Source organism: Pelophylax lessonae (assembly GCF_965119305.1).
Source record: "Pelophylax lessonae genome assembly, chromosome: 12".
Lineage (NCBI taxonomy): Eukaryota > Metazoa > Chordata > Amphibia > Anura > Ranidae > Pelophylax > Pelophylax lessonae.
This window is the reverse complement of record NC_138779.1, coordinates 26,011,356-26,035,693: the sequence shown is the minus strand read 5'-3', so window position 1 is coordinate 26,035,693 and position 24,338 is coordinate 26,011,356. Positions and strand designations below refer to the sequence as shown.

Below are 24,338 nucleotides of genomic sequence, written 5' to 3'. Positions count from 1 at the left end.
ATGGTGGCTTTGTTCTCCGGAGCTTCAGCTGGGAAACTCCTTCCTCCCCTTGTGTTGCACAGTGGTCACCAAGGATGCTAGCCTGTCTGGCTGGGTAGGCGTCCTGGGCAAAAATTCTGCCCAGGGGCTCTGGACACTGGAAGAGCCCAGACTATCTATCAATGTCTTGGAACTCCAAGTGATCAGACTGTGCCTGGACCATTAGACAGATCGTCTTCAGGGTTGTCCAGTGCACATTTAATCGGACAATGCCACGGCCGTGGCTTGTGTTAATCACCGGGGGGGGGGGGGACACAAGTGTCCTGGCAGCTCTGGAAGTAGCCAGCATTCTAAGCTGGGCAGAACGGTTCGTATCTGCCCTCTCCGCTGTACACATTCCCGGGGTGGAAAACTGGCTGGTGGTTTACCTAAGTCGGTAGGCGTTGGACCAAGGCGAGTGGTCCTTTCATCCGGAGTTGTCTCTGGTGGAGCATCCCCAATCTCGATCTATTAGTGTCTCGGCTCAACAGGAAGGTGCAGAGGTTTGTGGCGGATGCCACGGACGTGCTGGTGGTCCCCTGGAGTCGTTATCGCCTGGTTTACGCCTTCCCTCCTACTCCAGCTTCTGTCAAGACTTCTACGCAGGTTTGAGGCAGAAGGGATTCTGGTCATCCTATTGGCTCTGGACTGGCCTTGCTGGGCTTGGTACACCTATCTGGTGCGGCTGGTCGCCAACTTTCCTTGGAAGCTTCCTCTCTGGGAGGATCTGCTGTCCCAAGGACCAATCTTCCATCCTGCTTTACTGTCGTGAGTCTGGGATTCCAACGCTGTTAAAAGCTAGGAAATCCACTTCTAGGAAGATCTACCATGGTACGTGGAATTCGTATATTGCGTGGTGTGAGTCTCTTGAGATTCATCCTCGCTCTTTCTTGGTGGCTTAGATCTTGATCTTTCTTCAACAGGGGGGTTGAGTAGAAACTGGTCTTGAGTACTATCAAGGGTCAGGTGTCGGCCTTAGCTGTCTTTTTTTTTTTTTTTTTTCCAACGACCCTTGGCCACATACTCCCTAGTGCGTACTTTTTCTTCAGGGAGTTAGGCACTTGGTCCCTCCAGTGCCATCTCTGTTGCCGCATTGGGAGCTCAATTTGATGCGCTCAATCCTCCAAAAGCTTCCTTTTGAGAATCTTCTGGTGATTCCCCTGCTTATTGTCCCAGAAGGTGGCCTTCTTGGTGGCTATCACCTCTGCGTGCAGGATGTCCTAATTGGCGGTGTTATCCTGTTGTTCACCTTACTTGGTGATTCACAGAGATGAGGAGTTTCTTCATCTGTCTGTCGTTCCTTCCAAAGGTTGTCTCTGATTTTCATTTGAATGAAGACGTGTTGCCTTCCCTGTGTCCCTAGGCCAAAACATCCCAAGGAAATTCCTGTGCATGCCTTGGATGTGGTCTGGGAAATTAGGGTGTACCTGGCAGCTACGGAGTCTTTTAGGACGTCAGACTCCCTATTTGTGCTCACGGCTGGGCCTTGGAAAGGTTTGTCGGCTTCCTCTGTGACCATTTCCAGATGGATCAGACAGACAGTAATTCAGGCCTATTCCATCAGGGGTCAGGTTCCTCATTTCCCTGTCAAGGCGCACTCTACTCGAGCGCTTAGTGCCTCCAGGGCCTTCCAGCGTCAGGGACGCAGGTTTCCAAGGCAGTTGGTGCACACTTTCACAAAGTTCTATAAAGTGGAATTTTTGCCATCTTTGGATGCTTCCCTTGGCCACAAGGTTTTGCAGGCTGCTGTTTAGAGGACCTTGTCCTCTTTGGGGTTGTATTTGTTTTTTTTTCAGGTGGGCACCAGTTGTTTTGGTTGAGCTTCGGTTTACCGGGTTGGCTATAGTTAGCCTTGGGAATTTCTTTTTTTGCTGTTCCTACCCCTCATATTTAATACTGCTTTGGGATGTTCCACTGAGTAAGATGATCAGGAGCTGTGTACATCAATGAACGAAAGAGAAAATGGGATTTTTGACTTACAGTAAAGTCAATTTTTCTGATGTTCATTAACGGACACAGCACCCACCCCTCCATGGCGTTGTAATTATTTTGACACTGCTTGTAACAAAATGGAGTACCTATAGCAGAGAGATGGAGTATACCCCCTGGGACTGCCTATAGGCCTAGCCAGACTTTTTCTGCCTACTCCTGTGGGGGCAGTATAACCCAATGGTTAAGGAGATCAGGAGCTTTGTCCGTCTAAACATTCGAGAAACGGATTTTACGGGAAGTAAAAAAAATCACAATTTTTGGGAAGGGGGGTTTAAGAAAGAGATGGGGGTGCCGGGGCTTGGAGGGGAATCTAGGAAGGATTAAGTAAGTTAAACACTGAAGGTTTTGTTAGTAGGTTGTCTGAATAGTTTTCTTCATTCAGGCCATGAAATCGCGAATGGTCTTATTTAAGTGGATGTGGAGGAAAGATGGCTTCCTGCTAATGAGTGTCCGATTCTCTGTCAGATGTGTAAGGAGCTCAGAGAGCTAGGAGATAACAGCAGCACACAGAACTTCCCAGTAAATAGCTGTGCAGCATAAGTCTAATCATCGGAGAGCAGGCTGAGTTCTCTCGTTTAGTGTGGTCAGTTTGTAATATGAAAGCAGTGGGACTGGTAGGAACGCATACAAGAGTACTTTTTTCATACAAGTACATGGTACAGCAGGCACATGTCAGTAAATGAAATATGAAAATGTGACTATATGAATATAAAATGCTGGAATGACAGAAGAAAAAAAGACTGCAACGTCCAGATAGATCCCCATGGAGGTGGACTGAGGGTGTTTCTGCTCAGTGTCTTCTCAACACTAATGGAACATTGAGGTATAAGGCTATGATTAAGACTTGTTGCTGATATGTGTAATCCACTGTACTTTGTACACCCCACTCGTAATAAAGTGATTTTTTTTTTTTTTTTTTTTTTTTTTCCTGGAAGGGCGAGTCCTGGCTCTTCACCTTATACCTGACAATCTATATGTTCAGAGGTTTATTGTCTAATAATTTAATATACCCATGGTAATTTCATAGATAACAATAGGTTGCGCTTGTCAAGGATAAAGGCCATTTGTTATTGAAGATGCGATCAGTCCTGTGTTTTGACTTTCTGAAAACCTAAGGAAAAGGATTCTACTGACCTTACCAATAATTTGATTTTCTTGCATTGCATAATCCAAGTATGCTTCCACTTGGGTAAAGAGTTTTTTTTTTTTTCCCCTGGAATGTCATGCTTAGATTTGGGAGGCTAAGCTGATTTCTCTGTTCACAGGATCGATATGATGAGGAGATTGAGGTATACAAACATCACTTGGAACAGATGTACAAACTCTGCCGGCCATGCCAGACTGCTGTAGAATTTTATATCAAACACCAAAACCGGCAGCTGAGGGCGATCATGCTGAACCACCAACTGAAACGGAGGGAGGTGGACAAGGGTTACGTACAGGTAGGCAGACGAGAGAGGTTGCCTATAAATGATGTATTGTAAACGTTTTGGAAAACCTGCCATAAATAGGTTTGTAAGGAATATACTAGTGTATATGCCCCGCACCACGTGTTTAATTTATAAATATGTGAAATAAATATATAATAAAAATATTTTTGTGAATAAATTTGGTGAATAAGTATATTGTATGTATTCGTAGCAGCGGCTATAGAAAATTAAAAATTGTATGCAGGTAAGTAGTCTAAAAGGCTACCTATAGCGCTTGCTTTAAAATAATTGTGATAAAAAGTGAATATACTAAACTTCATAAAATTAACAAATATAATGTGTAAAATTATAAATTAATAGATCATATTCCGTATATCATAAATATAAAATTCAAAAAAGTCCAATAAATATATATTATAAAGTGAGTCCTTTGTGCAAATTTCCAAATAAAAAAAAATCCAATATATGTGCAGTATGAAGTGAGTCCTTTGTGCAAACTTCCAGACAAAAAGTGCAAGTGCTCAGCACGATGATTACTCTGCCCACTCAGTAATAATCCTAATCTTTGTGGGTATCACTGTGACAAAGGTAAGATTCAATCACTTACCAGACGTTGTGGGTCATATGTGCCTTATAGCACTATGACCAATCAGGCTTGTATAGCCGTCCAGGCTAAAAGGTCTTTTTGGCTTGCTTCGGGTGGATAGGGTGGTAGGATCTCCCTCTGTATCCTCTTCCCCTCGTGCCAAAAACAGATATACAAAAAGGAGCTCCAAATAGTGTGATATCCTTTTAAATATTTTTATTCCCAATTGGGCAAAAATATATACACAGTATCGTGCAAAACAGCAAAGGCAAATGATAAAAAGATCGGGGTTTGTTTTTCCTGAATGCAGCCCTGGTATGGCCGCTTATGGTCGTGTGTTTCAGCGCAAGCCGATCAGCGTGGAAGCAAGCGGGAGAACTTTTGGCTTGCGTTCCACCTACGACACACGTTACCACGCTGTGCATTCCAAACTGACGTGTTTCGTCACTTCCGGTGACGTCTTTGGAGATCTCCGAAGACGTCACCGGAAGTGACGAAACGCGGCAGATTAGAACGCACCGCGTGGTAACGTGTGTCGTAGGTGGAACGCAAGCCGGAAGTTCTCCCGCTTGCTTCCACGCTGATCGGCTTGCGCTGAAACACACGACCATAAGCGGCCATACCAGGGCTGCATTGGGGAGAAACAAACCCCGATCTTTTTTATCATTTGCCTTTGCTGTTTTGCTTTTATTTGCACGATACTGTGTATATATTTTTGCCCAATTGGGAATAAAAATATTTAAAAGGATATCGCACTATTTGGAGCTCCTTTTTTTTTCTATATCTTTTTTTTTGGCACAAGGGGAGAGGAGACAGAGGGAGATCCTACCACCCTATCCACCCGAAGCAAGCCAAAAAGACCTTTTAGCCTGGACGGCTATACAAGCCTGATTGGTCATAGTGCTATGAGGCACATATGACCCACAACGTCTGGTAAGTGATTGAATCTTACCTTTGTCACAGTGATACCACAAAGATTAGAATTATTACTGAGTGGACAGAGTAATCATCGCGCTGAACACTTGCACCTTTTCTCTGGAAGTTTGCACAAAGGACTCACTTCATACTGCACATATATTGGATTTTTTATTAGGAAATTTGCACAAAGGACTCCCTTTATAATATATATTGGACTTTTTTGAATTTTATATTTGATATACGGAATATGATCTATTTACAATTTTACACATTATATTTGTTAATTTTATGAAGTTTAGTATATTCACTTTTATCACAATTATTTTAAAGCAAGCGCTATAGGTAGCCTTTTAGACTACTTACCTGCATAAATAGGTTTGACCAGCAAGAAAACAACCTGTACTTGAGCTCTGGAAACAGTGGTATGTTCTCAAGTTTGTCTGGTCACCAAGGTTCCGGCCTGCCCCTGAATGGCAGACTGGAGCTAAAGCAAATGCTGTGTGTCAGTGGCATAGTGTGATGGCTTGACCGTCATCCCAATGTCACAGTACCCTATTGCTTTCAGCCAGCATAGTGCCCCACAAACCTTTTAACAGTTGTTCTTCTAAGACTTGCACTGTTGAGGAGAAGGTACTCTTTCCTCATATCAATATCTATTTAGGTGAGGAACCTCTTTGATCCTTGTCACAATGCCTGTTAATTTAATGTCTTCTCTTGTGTCTTTCAGAGTTTTTCCACTTCCTCGTGGTTGCGGGTTCCTGTGCCAGTCATTGTCCTGCGCTTTCTGGCCTTCCTCAGCTGCATGTTCCTGGTGTCTGTGGCCTGGTTGGGTTCCAGGGATCTGTTTCCTCCTTCCTTGACAAAAACTTCCCGCTTTGAAGCACACATCGGGAACACCTCCGAGCCAGATGTGAAGCAGCCCACTTTCTGGGAGGGGGTCCTCGATCTCCTCCCTGAGCATACACTGGAGAGCATTAACGAAGCATGGCACTTTGGGCGAAACCATCAAGTTGGCTTAGTGGTCTTGGGTCTCTTGGCTTGCATCTTCGCCATGGTCTTAGCCGGTCGAATCAGGTCAGTCTTTCTAAGCTTTCTTTTCTTATTTTCTTAAAATATTAGGTATGTGCAATAGGTACAGAGTAACCAGACCTTTTTGTCAACATGACTACTTTCTGATTTCGGCAACTTTTGGTGCCTGTAAGTAACTTTGTCTCCAAACAATTTCCATTGACATGAGGGATCCCCTTGATCCCAGCTATATATAGGATTTAACCTCTGGCTCCTAACTCAGCCCTGCCCTCTTACAGTTAACAATCCAATGCTAGCTTTCCAGTGGCTGGTAAAGGCTGTCGCATTGGCCTGGTGGGAGGTGGGGCTTAATATTCTGGTGGTGCACAACGCAAGGCCTGTGTTTTATTGTGCTTCTAGAATGGAGGAACGTCCCATATGCTTTGAAACTTTTGAATTTTAAAAGGGACATGCAAGGGTAAAAGCTTTCCTTTTGCTTGTTTTGGATGAGAGAATTCCTGTTCTGGTGAGGACCTTTTACTGCCTGGCTGTGTCAAAACAGGAAGTGAGGGAAGAATATAGCAGTGAGGACAGACAGCTGTGAACAGTTTCTAACACTTCTCACCTGTATTTGAAACCTTAAGTGAAATTCCAATCTAATGCTTAAACGATACTTAACCATGCTTAAAAATTCCCCCACCTGCTACCTGTCCTGCCTAAAACCTTTAAGTCTGCCCTGGTCACATGATCCCACATCTCCTGCTTCCCTGTCAGGCAGCACTCGACAATTGCTGGGAATTCTGGGAGCCATAACGTCACGCAGTCTCCCATGTCCCAGCAATTATAGGTGCTCCCTCCTCTCCCCTACAGCAGCCGTTCACAGACATTGGGGAGCTGGAGCTGTGGCTTATGTGACCGGACCAGAGCAGACTTAAAATTGGGGAGTATACAGATATCTACAGAATAGGTAGCAGGAGAGGAACTTTTTTTTTTTTTAAAGCAAACTTTATACATAGTACATGTCAGAATTGAATTAATTCTCAAGCCCATAATTGGCCATTTCCCAGTTTTCTCTTGCAGATCTATTAAATTTGTAAAAATATTTTTAATTGATTTTTATTTTATTTTTTTTAAAGGATGCGGCGAGTTGACGCTTGTGCGTCCTTCCTGTGGACCCTGGTGACAGGCATCTATTTAGCAGAAACCTACCTTCTGCAAGAATCCCCAAGCTGGCTCGACACTGCCAAGCTTGGCACAACATCCTTGTGTTGCCTGGTCGGTTTTGCCTCTGCGGTGGCCACGCGGAAAGCAACAAGTCAACGGAGACAGCGGCCACGAAGGTCAGATCAAGAACAGTGAACCCTGGGACCAGAAAAATCACACTTCCCACTGTCAGCTGTTCATTGTACATCTGTCCACTCCTCTCCTCTCCTCTCTCCCGTCCATCACTGTCCTCCAGTCATCTCTGTGCGGTTCAGTATTAGAATCAGCCAAACTCTTCAGTGCCATTTTTTATTGTTTTTTTTTTTGTTAGGCTGGTTCCCTGCACTTTCTGGTCTCTTCTTATTGGTTGTCTGAATCGGCTATCGCTAGTAATAGGACTGCCATTTAACAGGAGACCCCTCTCAGGAAATGTCGTTAACCTTTTAAGGGTTTGTCCACCTTTTAGGTGGCTTTTTTTTTTTTAGGTTTATGACTTTATTTTGCTGAACATTTTGACTCCTCCTTTGTCCTTCTTTTTTTTTTTTTTTTTTTTTTTTTTTTTTCTTTTTTCCCCTGTTCAATATAAATTTCCCTGCCTAGTTACCATGATTTAGAACCAATGCCCTGATAAATAACTTGGCTTTGGTATGTTCATTGCCTAGGATTCAAGGACCACAGAACGTATCGGAAACCTCTTCCAGGAAATAGGAGGACATAGTCAAGGAGCATAAGTAGACGTTAAAAAAAAGAGCGTGACTACAATCTCGAATAAAGTGTACTTGTAGTTGGTCTGCTGTCTGTGACCCTTATTGGGGAGATTTTCTCACACTTTTTGAACTAGGTGGCAAAAATCATTGGAACAGGAAGTAAGAGGAAAATCTCCAGAATATGGGCAAACAGTGAATCTCTACAGTTTTTAACTCTCTACTTGCAATCCAAAACTAATGTAACGCACTTCCCCAGACCCCTACTTTAAAGTTCGTAAACCACCCTCAGTATTCTATATCTACAGTTGCCTTTCCATTAGTTCTGATTTCTCTTCAAAGGGCAATGGGGGCTCCAACACCCAGGTGGCAGTAAAGCAACCCAACAGTGTTGCAAAAGTTCTTGCTCTTCCCATTCTGCTTTTTGGCCCTGGTTGGCCAATGGGTGTGAGTGAGAAGAGTTCAACCATCCTAGCACTAGTTGCCATTTGCTTGGGGGTTCATGGCCACTGGGATGCGTGGAAACCGAAGTTTGTATTTGCACCTGCTGTTTAATCTAAAAAGCAGTTTATGGTAGCTACACGTACACTTTTAAAGTCATTCAGGGATGAGACAACCCCCTTTAGGCATAGTTGCATTGGTTTTATCCCAGCAAATTAATTACCATAAGGCAGCTTTATTTTAATCGATTATGATTAACCATTGAGAATCATGATTTTTACTTGGGATCTCATCTTTTTTCCCCATGTGATTTGTGTGTAATGCTTTTTTAAGAAATGATTTTTTTTTTTTGTATTTAGCTCTGAGGACTGAAACCTCATTTTGTAGCCTATAATAGGGGTGAACTAGTTTAATTTCCATGTGTGTTATTTTAATACTAAGTGATTGCATCACCAATAAGTGTTATTACTTCGATTGCCTACACATCACCTTTTACACTAACTATTTAACACGTTTTTGACCTGACTGACATTTCATTTGCTGCATAGAATCCAACCAAAAACAATTTGGGCTTAAAGTTCAGCTAACCAGTGTTAGGCAAGCCATAGATTGTGATTTTTCTTTCTTGCAACCTCGGGTTGCAGGAAAGAAAATCGCTTAATTCCTCCATGAACAGTCAGTGTTGATGGGGAATCCCTCCTGTGGGAGCTGTTGTATTCTCCAGGGGGCGTGGGGAGCTGTCTCTGCCCGGAGAACAGCGATTTGTAAGCGGCTATAGCCACTGGCAATAATTGCATGCTAAAAATCCAACATGCTGGTTGTACCCAAGTCGAATGATGGAACGACTTGGGTACTATTGGACTTGTCCGTACATGGATCAAATCTCAGCCGGTCCCTACTGAACTGGCCAAGATTTGAACCAGCTATAGCTGGCTTTAAAAGCAGTGTCCGTCCATCCAAATCTGACATTTTGGTTGTGTGTGAGTACTGATGGGCATTTATCCATTGGTGCAGATTTAAGACTTTCTGCTGGTTTTGCCCTCTTATCTCCTGCTGTGTCTTCCACTATGTAAATCGAATGTGTGGTAGGGGTGTGGGCTGGATTTTTGTGCTAAGATCCCACCTTCAGAGCCCCTGAAAGGTACACAAAGCTTGTGGACAATTTAACACTCTAAAATTTTTTTCTTGATCTCTTGGAGATTACAGAAACCATTGTGCAGTGCGCACGTGAAGCCCACTTCAGACTGGATTTTCTGGTTTGGTCACATTTTCACGGTAATGGCAGCTCAGGGCTGATGCAGCCAAATCTGCCCGCTAGTTGGATCCTGTATAGTTGCTTTGACTAGAAACACTTTCTCTTCATATTCTTGTATAAGCACTGATAGATCAAAGTCATTTCATTCTGCCCTTCATACAGTTTAATATAAGCTAGGTACAATTTCAAGTAACCACGATGCGGTGATCTTGTAGGTGCTAGAATTATTCCCAGTGAAATGTGAGCTTGTTGCCTTATTATGAAATCAATTTTAGTGAAATGGCTGTTAAAAAAATATTTGGCATATCTTAGAGCTTGTAATCTCTTTTTACTACGCTAATAAAGTAGCGCCTTTATAGCTGTGCACCACTGCCTATATATATATATATATATATATATATATATATATATATATATATATATATATATATATATATATATATATATTATATTCACTTTAGTAAAGAAAACTAAACAAAATGTACATCTTTTTGTTGCAGGTAAGTTAACAATTTTTTTTTTTTTCTAGGAGCCTGCAAATGGCACCCGCCATTAGGACTCCTGCAGACTCTCAGTGTAAGCTGTCTGCTTGTACCCCTTACGGGCAGGCAGTTACAAAATGAAAGGAAGAAACCATGAACTAGCTGGAGCGCTCAACAGCACCCTGGTAGTTCACTTAGAACTATAAGCCAACAGCCGCTAAAGGCTGTCAGTACTTGTAGTTCTCCCAGTCACTTAACTCAGTGAATGATGCAGCTGGGTGGGCAGAGCCCCAAACTGGCTTTTTTTTTTTTTTAATTGTGACGGGGAGTTGGGGTAGAAGATCCCCCAGCTCGCTGTCAGGGTGGTAGGTCGGGGAGCGGCTGCAGTAGTAGGAACATGTTACATGTTCCACCCTAAAACTGGGTTCAACATGTATCCTCTTCCCAAAGGTGAACTTATCCTTTTAATTTTTCCAGAACAGGTAATGCATTGACAGCAGCATCCACAGATAGGAAATGTCTGCCGTTCATGTTGATATTTGGGCTTCACCTGAATCATGCTGAGATCTGTATTTTACAATAATACAATTGGCCCTTAATAACTGAATGGGGTTCTGCAAGCTTTGGTGCATCGGCAAGCTACAACACATGGCTGTAGTCAAATTTGTATTCTTAAGTATTAATTTTTTTGTTTTTCAATGAGCACAATTTTATCATGACTACAAATGGCACAAAATCTTATATCTAGTATTGAGGTAGATGTAGATTATAATATATGTGATTCTTATAAATGTTGGTGTTATTTATACTTAATTATTTAATCATTGTATTTATCCTTGGTGCACTTGGTGCCAGATTAAAGAATGAGCATGACCATGATATATGTTTATTTTGCATTTGTTTGCTTACATTATTTTGTTTTCTGGGTAGCTGGATGGGCAGCCTACTTTCTAAACCGCGGTTATATTTCAAGAATTGTCCTGGTATTGGTTGTAGAGCGAGTACTGCATGATAGAAATTTAGAATTATCATACATATACTATATTGTCAAAAGTATTGGGATGCCTGCCTATACACGCACAGGAACTTTAATGCCATCCCAGTCTTAGTCTGTAGAAGTCGATATTGAGTTGGCAAACCCTTTGCAGCTATAACAGCTTCAACTCTTCTGGGAAGGCTGTCCTCAAGGTTTAGGAGTGTGTCTATGGGAATGTTTCACCATTCTTCCAAAAGCACATTTGTGAGGTCAGGCACTGGTGATGGACAGAAGGCCTGGCTCACAGTCTCCACTCTAATTCATCCTAAAGGTGTTCGATCAGGTTGAGGTCAGGACTCTGTGCAGGCCAGTCAAGTTCCTCCACCCCAAACTCGCTCATCCATGTATTTATGGATCTTGCTTTGTGCACTGGTGCGCAGTCATGTTGGAACAGGAAGGGGCCATCCCCAAACTGTTCCCACAAAGTTGGGAATGTGAAATTGTCCAAAATGTCTTGGTACGCTGACGCCTTAAGAGTTCTCTTCACTGGAACTAAGGAGCCAAGCCCAACCCCTGAAAAACATCCCCACACTGTAATCCCCCCTCCACCAAATGATTTGGACCAGTGCACAAAGCAAGGTCCATAAAGACATGGATGAGCGAGTTTGGGGTGGAGGAACTTGACTGGCCTGCATAGTCCTTACCTTAGACTGAAAAAAAAAAAAAACCTCTTCGGAATGAATTTGAGCAGAGAATGTGTGCCAGTCCTTCTTTGGTGCCTGACCTAACAAATGCGCTCGTGGAAGAATGGTCGAACATTCCCATAGACACACTCCTAAGCCTTGTGAAAAGCCTTCCCAGAAGAGTTGGCGTGGGCCAACTCAATATTGAATCCTACGAACTGAGACTGGAATGCCATTAAAGTTCATGTAAAGGCCGGCATCCCAATACTTTTGACAATAGTGTAAATGGGATTGCACCCAGCAGGCATAAGTATACATTTTTTTTCTGTGCGTATGCAGCAGGGAAAACACCTGTACATGGACCATAATACCACAAGGTAGAAAAGTGAAAGCTTGCTTTCTCTAACTTGCCCTTCAAGGCTTTTATATTTTTCTGGTTTGTGTCCTGCTTTAGTCTTCATACAGGGAAACTTTTGTTGAGGAATGGGACACCCTATCAAGAGGGTCATTCCAACCAATATTCTCCTAATAGTCATTTTGGCTAATGTACTCGCTGGTCCCAGTAATTGGGGATACCCAAGACCTATAAAGACATGTTAGTAAAAATCTCCCCATCTTCCAAGAACTAGATTCGGTTGGCCAGACCCATTATCTAATTTTGTCCGTTAGTTTGGGATAATCGTTTAAATTTGTATGGTTAGTTTTGGGGTTCTCTTCTTGGAACATTGTATATCTGCAACAGGTGATTTCCAACTTCCAGGTGGCAGCAGACGGTTGACAGTTTCTAGCATTGTAGAATCGGTAATTTAAATTTGCCAGGAATACGTGAATTGTTCAGTACCAAAAGGACGGTTTTTGAAACCACCGGTCTATACTGGAGTGATAAATTTTGTTCAACACTTGTATTGGTGTAGGTCACTGATTCAAGCAATGCTTGGGTTTTCCTTCAAATTAATTTTTATTGAAAACATTTGTTACATACTCACTGTAACACCCCCAAAATCCACAAATATACCTTTTATATCAAAACCATCATTCCTTCAATTGCTTTTCTAATACAATCTTCTGCTTGGAATGGAATGCCAGCCCTTAATGCCTCCATTTTTTTTTTTTTTAAAGCATTCAATTTAATCAGTGCTTCACTGCTTCAGGATTTCCTTCCATTTCATCTGGGAATGTATTTTCCTTGTGCAGAGACTATGCTGTCACTCATGCATGCACAGAAGTGTTACCTCTGGATTTTTTTTTTATTTGCCTATTCATAAATTTACATATATACGAATACATTTACATAATTGTGGCACAATAGACACACAAATCAGACAACATAATATCAAAAATCTCTAGGTTGTATAAAAACAGATCTATAATCCTATAATAAAACGGAGTCCCGGGTAAGGAAAAACCTGAGAAAAGCTTTTTAAAACTATACACTTTATAAACATTACCATTTGAACTCCCGTAATCACAAAATAAAATTTGGGGGGGAGATACGTAAACCATCAACCATAAAAGGATTTCCTTCCATTTCATCTGTGGCATGTATTTTCTATGTTTAGAGACTATGCTGCCACTTATGCATGCTCAGAAGTGTTACTTGTGGAATGGTTTTTCTACATTGATCTCTAACTGCATGCATGTTCAAACTTAAAGGTAAGCTGTGCTGATGGGAATATGTGGGTTGCCGTTAATGAACATCTTTTAAAATGCTGGCTGTCATGCTAATTCAAGGGTTTCAATACTTGAAAAGCCATTGACTTTTTGAACAGGTTTGCAAAAGCAGAAGCTCTGACTTTCACGCTGAATGCTTGTTCTAGGTGAATGACTCAAAGTATTAGAGACAGTCGTGGTATGAGCATGCGCAGCACCACTGTTCTGTCAGCACAGGTTACCCGAAACTGCTTTTTATGTATGTAAGGGCTCTTTCACACGGAGCGGACCGCATTGCTATCCGCTCCGGCACTTTTTTTTTTTTTTTTTCCACGGAGCGGATGACATTTGTCATCTGCTCCGTATGTCCGCATATCATCCCATCCGTTTACGGATGATATACGGACATAATGTATGTCTATGGGCATTGCGGATGTCAGCGGATGACACCGCTGACATCCGATTTTGCATCCGTTCCGTTTCTTACATGGAACAAAAATAGGGTTCCGTTCCAAAAAACGGAACAGAACTGAAAGGACGAAAATCGGATGTCAGCGGATGGTCATCCGCAATGCCATTGACATACATTATGTCTGTATATCACCCGCAAAAAAATAGGATGATGTACGGACATGCGGAACGCCCGTGTGAAAGGGCCCTAAATCTTTTGCCAGGATGATATTGCATGTAGCAAACAAAATGGCCCCTGCCCCCCCCCCCCCCCCACAACCTATAACTGGCCTTCACAGCAAGGAGCACATGGAAGGGCAACACATGCAAAACATAACCATAATAATTCCCAGCTCAATTCACCAACCAGTTTGCTTACCAACGGAATTAACCTGTCTAACAATAATGAAAGGGTAATCTTGGATCAACCACCAGTACACAAATCGTAGCTTTTCAACCAATCACCATTATTGTATAGCTAAATAATACGGTGCAGTCTGTGACTAAAACCAGGCATATAAAATATGTATATGTAAAGCGCTGCGTACATTGACAGCGCTATAGAAGAACCTGAAATAAATATAAAGGAGGAAAAAGTTATTAACCCAAGAAAGTCACAAGGGATACAGAGGTTGAAAAGAAATGGCTAACTTTATTAGCACCTCAAATTAGAAAAATCATGGTTTGCAGTGCAATTGCCTTAACCACACTAATAAAACATATTAAAAAGACAGCGTTGTCTAAACCCGGTTGCAGCCACTGCACAAACACACGTCTGCACAGCCAGTCACACACTTAAACATAAGCAATTAGAAATATGTCCTGTGCGGACAGATCACAATTAATTGTGGAACGCAGTATTTGCTAAGCTTTCGGTCAACAGTAGAGTGCTATAGCTCTGGGTGTCGGACAGCAGCTGATGTATGATTGGGATATTACTCAAGGAGGGCTAAGTCCAATGACCTCTGATAACATAGGTTGCATTTAAAACCAATAAGCTCCTGCCGAGGTAGAAATCCCAAATGTAAATGGAATGGAGAGTTCAGAATCAGTCCGGGAAGATGGAGTGAATAGAGCTTGTAGCTTTATCGAGTGTGGGCGTCTTTGGAGAAATATGCAGAGTATGCGAAGTATGCAAGGTATGTGGAAGGGAAATCAAGCCCCGCTTACCGCCCTCCGTTAATATCTCCTGAAGCAGACCAAATGCACATGCTATTATATCTTAGTATCCACCTCTCAAGTTCTGGCAGTGAAAAATTCACAATTGGATCGTTCCTTGCATTCCCATTCAGCTGCTTGTGTGCAGGAGGGCTGCTTCCGGGCTGTCATTGCAAGCGTGATGACATTCTGACACGTTTCGTTAGCCAGTAGGCGCTAACTTCCTCAGAGCCTGTCTAACAGTATGCGTTAAAAACAGGGGCCTAGTTAGCACACGTTTGCAAACGCATCTTCTCACAATGTGCATTAGAAGCTATAGCAGATCAGATAGAGCCCACATAATTTTCTGGCTGGAGGATGTCCAGCATCTAGCCATTTCCTCCATTGTCTGACTGTCCCTGGTCCACCCCTTGTATTCATTGGAATTCAGTTCTTTCAATCATGAAACCTAAGCATTACCATAGCTCCAAACTGTCCCTGATTTGGAACAAAGTTCCTCTTTCCTCCTCATTTGTCTCTTGTTCTGGTCTGATCTATATAGTTAACAAAACCCAGAAAAATTCCCAGCTCAACTCACCAACCAGTCTGCTTAACAACTGAATTAACCTAACATTATGCATTAAAAACAGGTTTAGTTTGCAAACAGGTGCGTTTTGTCATTTTTATTTTATTGTATACTGGTGAGGGGACACACTGGATGTGTTTGCTGCCATTGTGCTATGTGCTTGGCGTTCATTGTGACCCTGTGCCTTTAAAAAGTATTGGGCCCTCTCCAGGCCACCTGCCCCCCTATCCCCCTATCTATCCATTAGAATGCATGTACTTCCACTGTGGAGACTCTCCTACATTTACAGAAGTTAGGACTGCAGGTAATACAGGGTGCCGTGACGTGGCCCTGCAGCTTACGCATGCGTTTGCAAATGTGTGCTAATTAGACTCCTGTTTTTAACGCGCATACTGTTAGACAGGAAAATTCAGTTGGTAAGCAAACTGGTTGGTGAGTTGAGCTGGGAATTTTTCTGGTTTTGTCCTGATGGTGCATGAACACAGGTTCCTATAGCTGGCCCCAGAACACTCTATTAAGCAAACCTTACCTTTTACCTAGATTTTTGAGGCTGAGTTTGCAGAAACATCGGATGGATTCAGCAACAACCTGCTTACAGTTTAAATACATAAGGTGCATACAGAGTCATGCTGTGATCTTATTTACACTTTCCCTCTGAGCATTCTGCATTCAGCTTGCTTTCCTGAATGAACTATGAGACATTATATCACTTTACCACCTGTTTTAACTCCTTAAGCCCCACACCAGCTCACCACATCTGAGTGCGGAGCACCCTCATTCAGCTGAATGGGTTTTTTGGCACCCCATTCTATGCATACTTAGCGGCATTACCTCAGTTGGCAGGCGTTTGACCAAGGGGAGTGGTCCCTTCATCCTGAGGTGTTTCATCAGGTGTTTCGGTGGGGCATCCCAGAGGTGGATCGCTTGGCTTTCCGGCTCAACAGGCCGCAGAGGTTTGTGGCTTGGTCAGGGGATCCTTTGACAGACTCCAGAGATGTGCTGGTGGTCCCATGTGGTCAGTATCATCTAATTTCCGCGCCCCCCCCCCCACCCTCCCTTAAGCTTCTTCCAAGACTTCTTCGCAGGAATGAGGCAGAAGGGATTCTGGCCTCCCTGGGCTTGGTAATACTGATCTGGTGGCTGGCGTTCCTTGGAAGCTTCCTTTCAGAGAGGATCTGCTGTCCCAAGGACCAATCTTCCCTCCTGCTTTAGTCATGAGTCGGTGTTTCCAACGCTGTTGAAAGCTAGAAAGCCTACTTCTTGGAAGATCTACTGTCGTACGTGGAAGACTTGATTTGCGTGGTGTGAGTCTCTTGGGGTTTATCCTTGCTCTTGTTCGGTGGCTCAGATCTTGACCTACCTTCAATGGGGGGTTGAGCAGAAACTGGTCTTGAGTACTATCAAGGTTCAGGTGTTGGCCTTAATGGTCTTATTTCAACGGCCCTTGACCACATACTTCCTGGTGCGTACTTTTCTTCAGATAGTTAGGCACTTCTCCAGTTGCCGCCTTGGGACCTCAATTTGGTGCTCTGTCCTCCAGAATCCTCTTTTTGAGAATCTTTGGGAAATTCCCCTGCTTACGCTGTCCTAGAAGGTGGCCTTTTTTTGGTGGCTTTCACCTCTGCGCACAGGGTTTCGTAATTGGGTACGTTATCCTGTCCACCTTTACTGGTGATTCACAGTGATTAGGTGGTTCTTCGCCCCGGTCTGTCGTTCCTTCCTTCTTCAGGTTGTCTGATTTTCATTTGAATGAAGACCTTGTGTTGCCTTCCCTGTGTCCCAGGCCAGCATATCCGAAGGAATTGGCTTTGCATCCCTTTGATGTGGACCGGGCAATGAGGGTGTACCTGGCAGCTACGGAGTCTTTTAGGAAGTCATACTCACTATTTGTGCACGGATGGGCCTCGAAAGGGTTGTCTGTTTCTTCTGAGACCATTTCCAGATGGATCAGACGGATGGTGGTTCAGGTCTATTCCATCCAGGGTCAGGTTCCTCCTTTCCCTGTCAAGGCACATTCTACTCGGGTGCTCAGGGCCTCCTGGGTTTCCGTCAGGAGTCAGTGATGCAGGTTTGCAAGGAAGCCTCCTGGTCATCGGTGCACACTTTCATAAAGTTCTATAAAGTGGATGTGTTGGCATCTGCGGACGCTTCCTTTGACCGCAAGGTTTTTGCAGGCTGCTGTTTACAGGATCTGGTCCGCTTTGAGCGTGTATTTTCAGGTGAGCACCAGTTTTGGTTGTCTCCAGTTTGGTTGAGCTCCTGTTTGGCTATAGCTAGCCTCGGGAATTTTTCTTTTTTGCTGTTCCTACCCCTCATGTTTAACACTACTTTGGGATGTCCCAATGGTTAAGATCAGGAGCTGTCCAGTGAACGAAAGAGTTTTTCTGTAAAATCCATTTCTCTGATGTTCATTGACCTTGTTCCTGTGGTCAGGAGTAGTGATTTGCCGTTGGTGCCAGCGGGAGGAGTAGTGACCTGCCGTTGGTGCCAGCGGGAAGAGTAGTGACCTGCCGTTGGTGCCAGCGGTGAGGAGTAGTGACCTGCCGTTGGTGCCATCGGTCAGGAGTAGTGACCTGCCGTTGGTGCCATCGGTCAGGAGTAGTGACCTGCCGTTGGTGCCATCGGTCAGGAGTAGTGACCTGCCGTTGGTGCCATCGGTCAGGAGTAGTGACCTGCCGTTGGTGCCATCGGTCAGGAGTAGTGACCTGCCGTTGGTGCCTGCGGTCAGGAGTAGTGACCCGCCGTTGGTGCCTGTGGTCAGTAGTGACTCGCATCAGTGAGAGAAACGATGCCCTGCAGGTCGGATAAAGGCAAGAAAAGGGCACCATCTGGCCCCTGGGCCGCATTTTGAGACCACTGACAGGAAAATGGGACCTGGAAAGTCGCACCAAAAGTGGTACAGAAACCTTTTTCTAAGTCGGAGCGACTCAAGTCGTTCCTATTAGAACGGTTCCATTTCAATAAATGGGGCACAACTTCAGATGTAACATGTGTTCCCAAAGTCGGAGCACATGTCGCACCAGTGTGAACCGGGCCTTGGTTAAAAAGCTTGTCGGTTCTTTGGCCCCCATTTTGCTTATTTGCAATGGCCAAATTTATTGAGGCAGGATTGATCTTTGCCATTTTGGGCCCTTCTAGGTCTATAATGGTCAGTTCTGAAACCAAAAATCCCAATTATTGCACATGCCACAAAGCTGCAGCCATCTTGGAGACCTTTATGTACAATCTGAGATTAATTTGCTAAAACTGGAGGGTGAAGAATGTGGTGCAGCTGTACATGGTTACCGATTAGCTTTGAACTTCAGCTTGTTCAATTAAGCTTTGACCAAAGAGCAGCAAAAAACTGGAAGCCGATTGATTCCTGTGCGAAACTGCACCAGACTTTGCACTGTCCAGTTTTAGTAAATCAACCTCGTAGTCCTCAAAGCTTGTAGCATCCAACATGAATTTCCTACAAGTGTTTTATAATGCTGCTTAAATGGAGGACATCTGGTTTGTTTAAGTCCTCCATTTGTTTTTTGATTGCTTCTCTTTAATATAGGTTTTGAGGTTATAATACGCTCCATAATTGTGGTTTTCACATGCAATCTGCATCATTATGTCCACAGCAACCCTGTTTCTGCATCGGAAAATGTTTTGGACTGTTTAATGTGCATGATGTCTACAGATATACATAAAACAGGCCTTTTTTGGCACAGGTAATAGTCACAAGGTTGCAGACTATTTGTTTCCCTCTAAAGCAGGGGTCTTCAAACTACTGCCCTCCAACTGTTCAGGAACTACAATCCCCATCATGCCTAGTCATGTCTGTGAATGTCAGAGTTTTACAATGCCTCATGGGATGTGTAGTTCTGCAACAGCTGGAGGGCCGTAGTTTGAGGATCCCTGCTCTAAAGTGACATTACTAAGGCTCACAACACGCTGGGATTGATTTACTAAAACAACCAGAGTACAAAATCTGGAGCTGTGCATAATAACAAATCAGTTTCTAACTTCAGCTTGTTCAGATAAGCTTTGATAAAAAAAAAAAAAAAACCCCTGGAGGCTGATTTTGTTTCAATGCAGAGCTGCACCAGATTTTGCACACTCCAGTTTTAGTAAATGAATCTCCTAATGTCACAATGTCTGTGCAGAACATAGACCTCGCTAGGACTTGTTTGAGAATCTGAATATGCAGTCTTCAGTCTTAAATGAAGCATAACTCTGTCATGGGTAAACCTACAGATTATTTAAGTAGATCTACCTCTGTGTTAGCTACTGCTCTGTTAATTTCTAACCTTTGTTCATGGTTTTTCAGACTTTAACAACTGTCACTTTGCCCGTTCAGGAAAGTGACTGTGTCTGCAGATAAGTCTGCTTGCCTCCCAGCCATCTATAGATATAGATATATATATATATATATATATATATATATATATATATATATATATATATATATATATATATATATATATATATATATATATATCGAGCCAAGCTCCCATGTTGCCTCTGTGTACTGCCTGAGCCCTTGTTGGGTGAGCATGTCTTTCCAAGTGTGATAATGCTCAGGCCTAAGCGGCCAATTACAAGGCTGAACACTCACGTGTGCTGGGGGGCGGGGGGGGGGGGGGGGAGTATCTACAGACAATATGCCTTTGTTCTAGTTGGGTGTCATTTTAAGCATGCAGGAGAGTCCCTGAAATTCTCAAGATACAAAATTGAGAGACTTGATCACCTCCTGGACACAAACCTACTCCAATAAAGGTTACCAAGGGGACATTATTATTATACAGGATTTATAAAGCGCCAGAAATTTGCGCAATGCTTTACAGCATGAGGGCAGACAGTACAGTTGCAATACAATTTAATACAGGAAGAATCAGACTTGTATAAACCTTCCTACGTAAGACTGACTGTTCCGATTCTTGCACAAGTCCAGTTGTGACTGCTCTTGCTTTTTGTCTCCTGCAGTGTACCTGCCTGGCTTCCATTTTGTTCATGTCATGCTCCTTGCTTCTATCATACTGTACCCATTTATTTTCTTATGTATGAACACTTTGTACGTACTGCTTGTATTGGCAAATGCTTTTTTCATTTATTTTTAAATAAAAGCCCTCCAAGCTTGTTCAACAAAACTGACTTGACTCCAGTAGCTGTGCTTTCATACTGCATGCCTCAGTCTGTCTTTATGCACTGGGTGGACATAATAAAACTGTCAGCATTCTGGGTAATGTCCAATAAAGACTAAACAGAAGGATCACCGCAAAACAATGATGAACATCAGAATTGGAAGTTGTTGGGTTTCTTTCCCCTTTTTATTGGCTAAAAAAAAGCATTTTGACGCCATACAGCAGTTAAACTTTTAGAGACTGCTTTTAACTGTCCTTGTGTGATAAGGGTTTGCTGCAAAAGGCCCTAGCTGAACCTGAATTTAAAAAAGTTGTTTAAATCAGTTTTGCCTGTGATCCTTCTTTTAGATGTCAGTTATCTTGCCACAATGCACCCCTACTTCCATAATTTTATTACATTCCAAAGGCAGATGCTGTTACACTAGCCATTGTTCATAGGCAAATGCAGTATGCACTTCTCAGATCATTCAGTTGTAGCTGACCTGCATTTGTCTTGCTTGAATCAGTATTTCCTTCCTTCTAACCATAATCTTTTATATAGATGTGTAGTTCTCAGGGAACAAAATGTAGACACAGGCTCTGTTTTATTTTTCTCGTCCATTGAGGGACACAACCTTTTAACCTTTGGGTTTTTCTGTTGCCTACAAGAGGATTGGCAAACACAAACTGTTGGCCAGCCCAGGATAACCCTCCCTACTAACATTATGCCTCAGATTTTGTTAGTGTCCTAGGATAAATCCCTTTCTTCAGCTAGTACATTTTTTTTTCTTAGCTAGCATCCTTTATCCCCCAATTTTTCCTTTCCACTCAGAACTCTTTACATCGCTAGATCCTAATGTATTTGCAGCTCCCTGGCACAGTTGTCCTCAGCCTGGCTTTTGGAATACGGTTTCCGGACCCCACTGGACTGGATGTTGTAGGGAGAGTCTGAAAAGGACTTTCAGGCATTGGGTTCCACATAAGGTGCTTCCAGACTCTGTCCTGATAACTACCGTAGGCTGCAAGGCGCTTTCCAGGTCCAGGGGGTGGGGGGCCTGTACTACTAGTTCCTGGTCCTACACATCAGCCTCTCATCTGCACCTTGGGTGGTGTATTCACCAAGGTACTGGCCCCCCAGTACCAGCGCTGCTGACTTTTGTGGCATCCACATTGTGGGATACTTAGACCACTTACTGTTGAGGGAGCAGTTAACCAGCCCTCTGTTGGACAATGATCTGTTGACCGTTGGATGTTACAGCAATTCAGATGTATCCTAAATCTTTAGTGCTGCAACGGACTAATGAGATTTGGAGTATCTGGATCTAATCCTGGTCACCGATCAGGCCTGGGTGTTATTACTATAGGAGAAACCTCCGACACACACACACACATATATATATATATATATATATATATATATATATATATATATATATATATATATATATATATATATATATATATATATATATATATAGGATTTATATAGCGCCAACAGTTTATACAGCACTTTATACAACTTGAGGGTAGACAGTACAAATACAATACACTTTTTAAAACAGGAATCTGAGGGCCCTGCTCGTTGGAGCATATATATATATATATATATATATATATATATATATATATATATATATATATATATATATAAATTTTTTTTTTTTTTTTTTTACCTACTTGTGACTTTTCAGATTCTTGCACAAGTCCAGTTGTGACTCTGGTCTTGGATTCAAGCTCAATTCTAAAAGCTGTCCGATTTGTCTATCAACGATGACTAGGTTTTCCTTGTTTCGTGGATCAGGATCTGGGGTTGGGGGAGAAGTACTTTGCATCTATCTTCTTGAGTATCTTTATGTTGGATACCAACCTGCTGGGTTGGGTAGGAATCCTGGGCACCCTGTCAGTGCAGGAGACTTGGACAGAGGCGTCCTGTATCTCGGACACCTCCCTGAAACTTAGCGATATTACGCTGTCTCTGCAGTCTTCAACAAATTTTACCTAGATTCAGTTTGACAACTCTGTTTAGTGGCGTACTTCAGTCGTTGGGACTGAACCAGAAGACTTGTCGCAGCGATAGAGGTAGATCTGAACATGTCCTGGGCAGACCTTTGCCTTTTAGCCTTGCCAGCCATGTACATGGCAGTCAGACAATTGACAGGCAGACTCCTCTGCAGGCAGCTCCTGTATCCATGGGAGAGTGGTTCCCTACACCGGTGGTTTTCAAGGACCTCTGTTGAAGGTAGGGGTCCCCAGATGTGTGCTTCATGCTTCCAGGGTCAATAAAAAAAACTGGGGGGGGGGGGGGTGTATGTCTGCAGGTACCAGGATCCTCTAGCTGAAGCAGTGGCTGCTCTGGTAGCTCTCTGGGATCATTGCATTTTAATTTTATCCTCTCCTGAAACGTTTTCCTCATCTGCTTCGAAGGATCAAGATGGATGGCATGCCAGTGGCTCTATGCAGATGTGCTACGCTGACCTGTTAAGACCTCTGTGGACTATACCAGATTAATATGTTCTGTCCCAAGGACTCATTTGCCATTCTTCTTATTGGTTGCTGGTGACCTTAATCTGTGATGCTAAAAGTTAGGCTTTTTGCAAGGTCTGTCGTTGGACTTGGAAGCCATGCTTCACTTGCTGTGTACCTTCAACATTGAGGGTCTGGTTTCTGCCCTTTGTATTCTTTCATTAGCTGTTGGGCTCCCACTCTAGGTAAGACCTTATACAGGGGGTCCCCATGTATCTCCCCACCCTCTGTTGGCTGTGACTTCATAGCATCTGAATCTGGTTACCGTTGAGAAACTGCCAATGAACCCATTGGACACATTTCTCTCTCGACACACATCCACGTGGTCATTTTTCTTGTAGCCATCACCTCTGTGAAGCGTTCCTATTTTGCAAGGAATCATTTGTGGTTTTACATGGGGCCAAGGTGGTGTGGAGGCCCAGGACTGACTTTGTGCCCAAGTAGATTATGCCTTTCACCTCAACTAGGACTTAATTCTTCTGTCTTGTCACCAAAAGAAAATTTGTCCATTGTCTGCATAAGGTTTGGATGTGCGAGTCTCTCTCATACAGTGCTTCTCTCAGGAAGACTAATTCCTTTTTCTCTTTTGTACATTGATGGACACGGTTCCTGATCATCGTAGCTATTGGGTTATACTGCCACCTACAGGAGTAGGACACTAGGCAGAGAAAGTCTGGCTACGCCTATGGGTAGTCCCAGGGGGTATACTCCCTCTCTCTGCTATAGGTACTCAGTTTTTTTTTTTTTTTCCCAGGGGTAAGGACCTAGTTCCCTGCTGGGAAGAGCCACATGCTCTTAAGGGGGACTGGTTCAAGTTGCTGCTGACCAGGTTTTCCTGGTGTGCAACGGGGAGGTTGAGCAGGGTTCTTGGCCACCCTGGGAGTTGGTGACTAGGGCAGGGATGTCCTCTAGGCTCCCTGTGGCAGTTGGGGTGGGGGAGTGGATAGTTTAGCATCCGGGGGTAGCGCCTCACACGACCGGATTCAGACGAAAATTTATTCAGCAGCTTTGCAGCCTACTAGTCAAACTATGTGAGGTGGCCCCTGTGAGGATGGCTGAAGCCACTGCCTTCCGTATGGGCACCCGCCCTCCCCTCCGCTGCCCCTAGGTGGTCAGCTCTGCTGGGGCTCACCTCCAAGCATCTGGGCGCCCACAAAAATGTAGGCTGCAGCCTACTAGGCCATGCGGCCGAGTTCAGGCACTTCC

At 43.4% G+C, this 24,338-nt stretch overlaps 1 protein-coding gene across 1 annotated transcript in view; it reads left to right on the top strand.

Annotated features, from left to right (window-relative positions):
* The window catches only part of TMEM201 (transmembrane protein 201), an 83,989-nt gene that overhangs the window by 21,887 nt on the left and 37,764 nt on the right, over positions 1-24,338 (top strand). Inside the window, exons 4-6 of the mRNA XM_082273055.1 lie at positions 3,276-3,452; positions 5,672-6,018; positions 7,089-7,292. Coding sequence (XP_082129181.1) covers positions 3,276-3,452; positions 5,672-6,018; positions 7,089-7,292 — 728 coding nt within the window. The remainder of the gene's footprint in view (positions 1-3,275; positions 3,453-5,671; positions 6,019-7,088; positions 7,293-24,338) is intronic.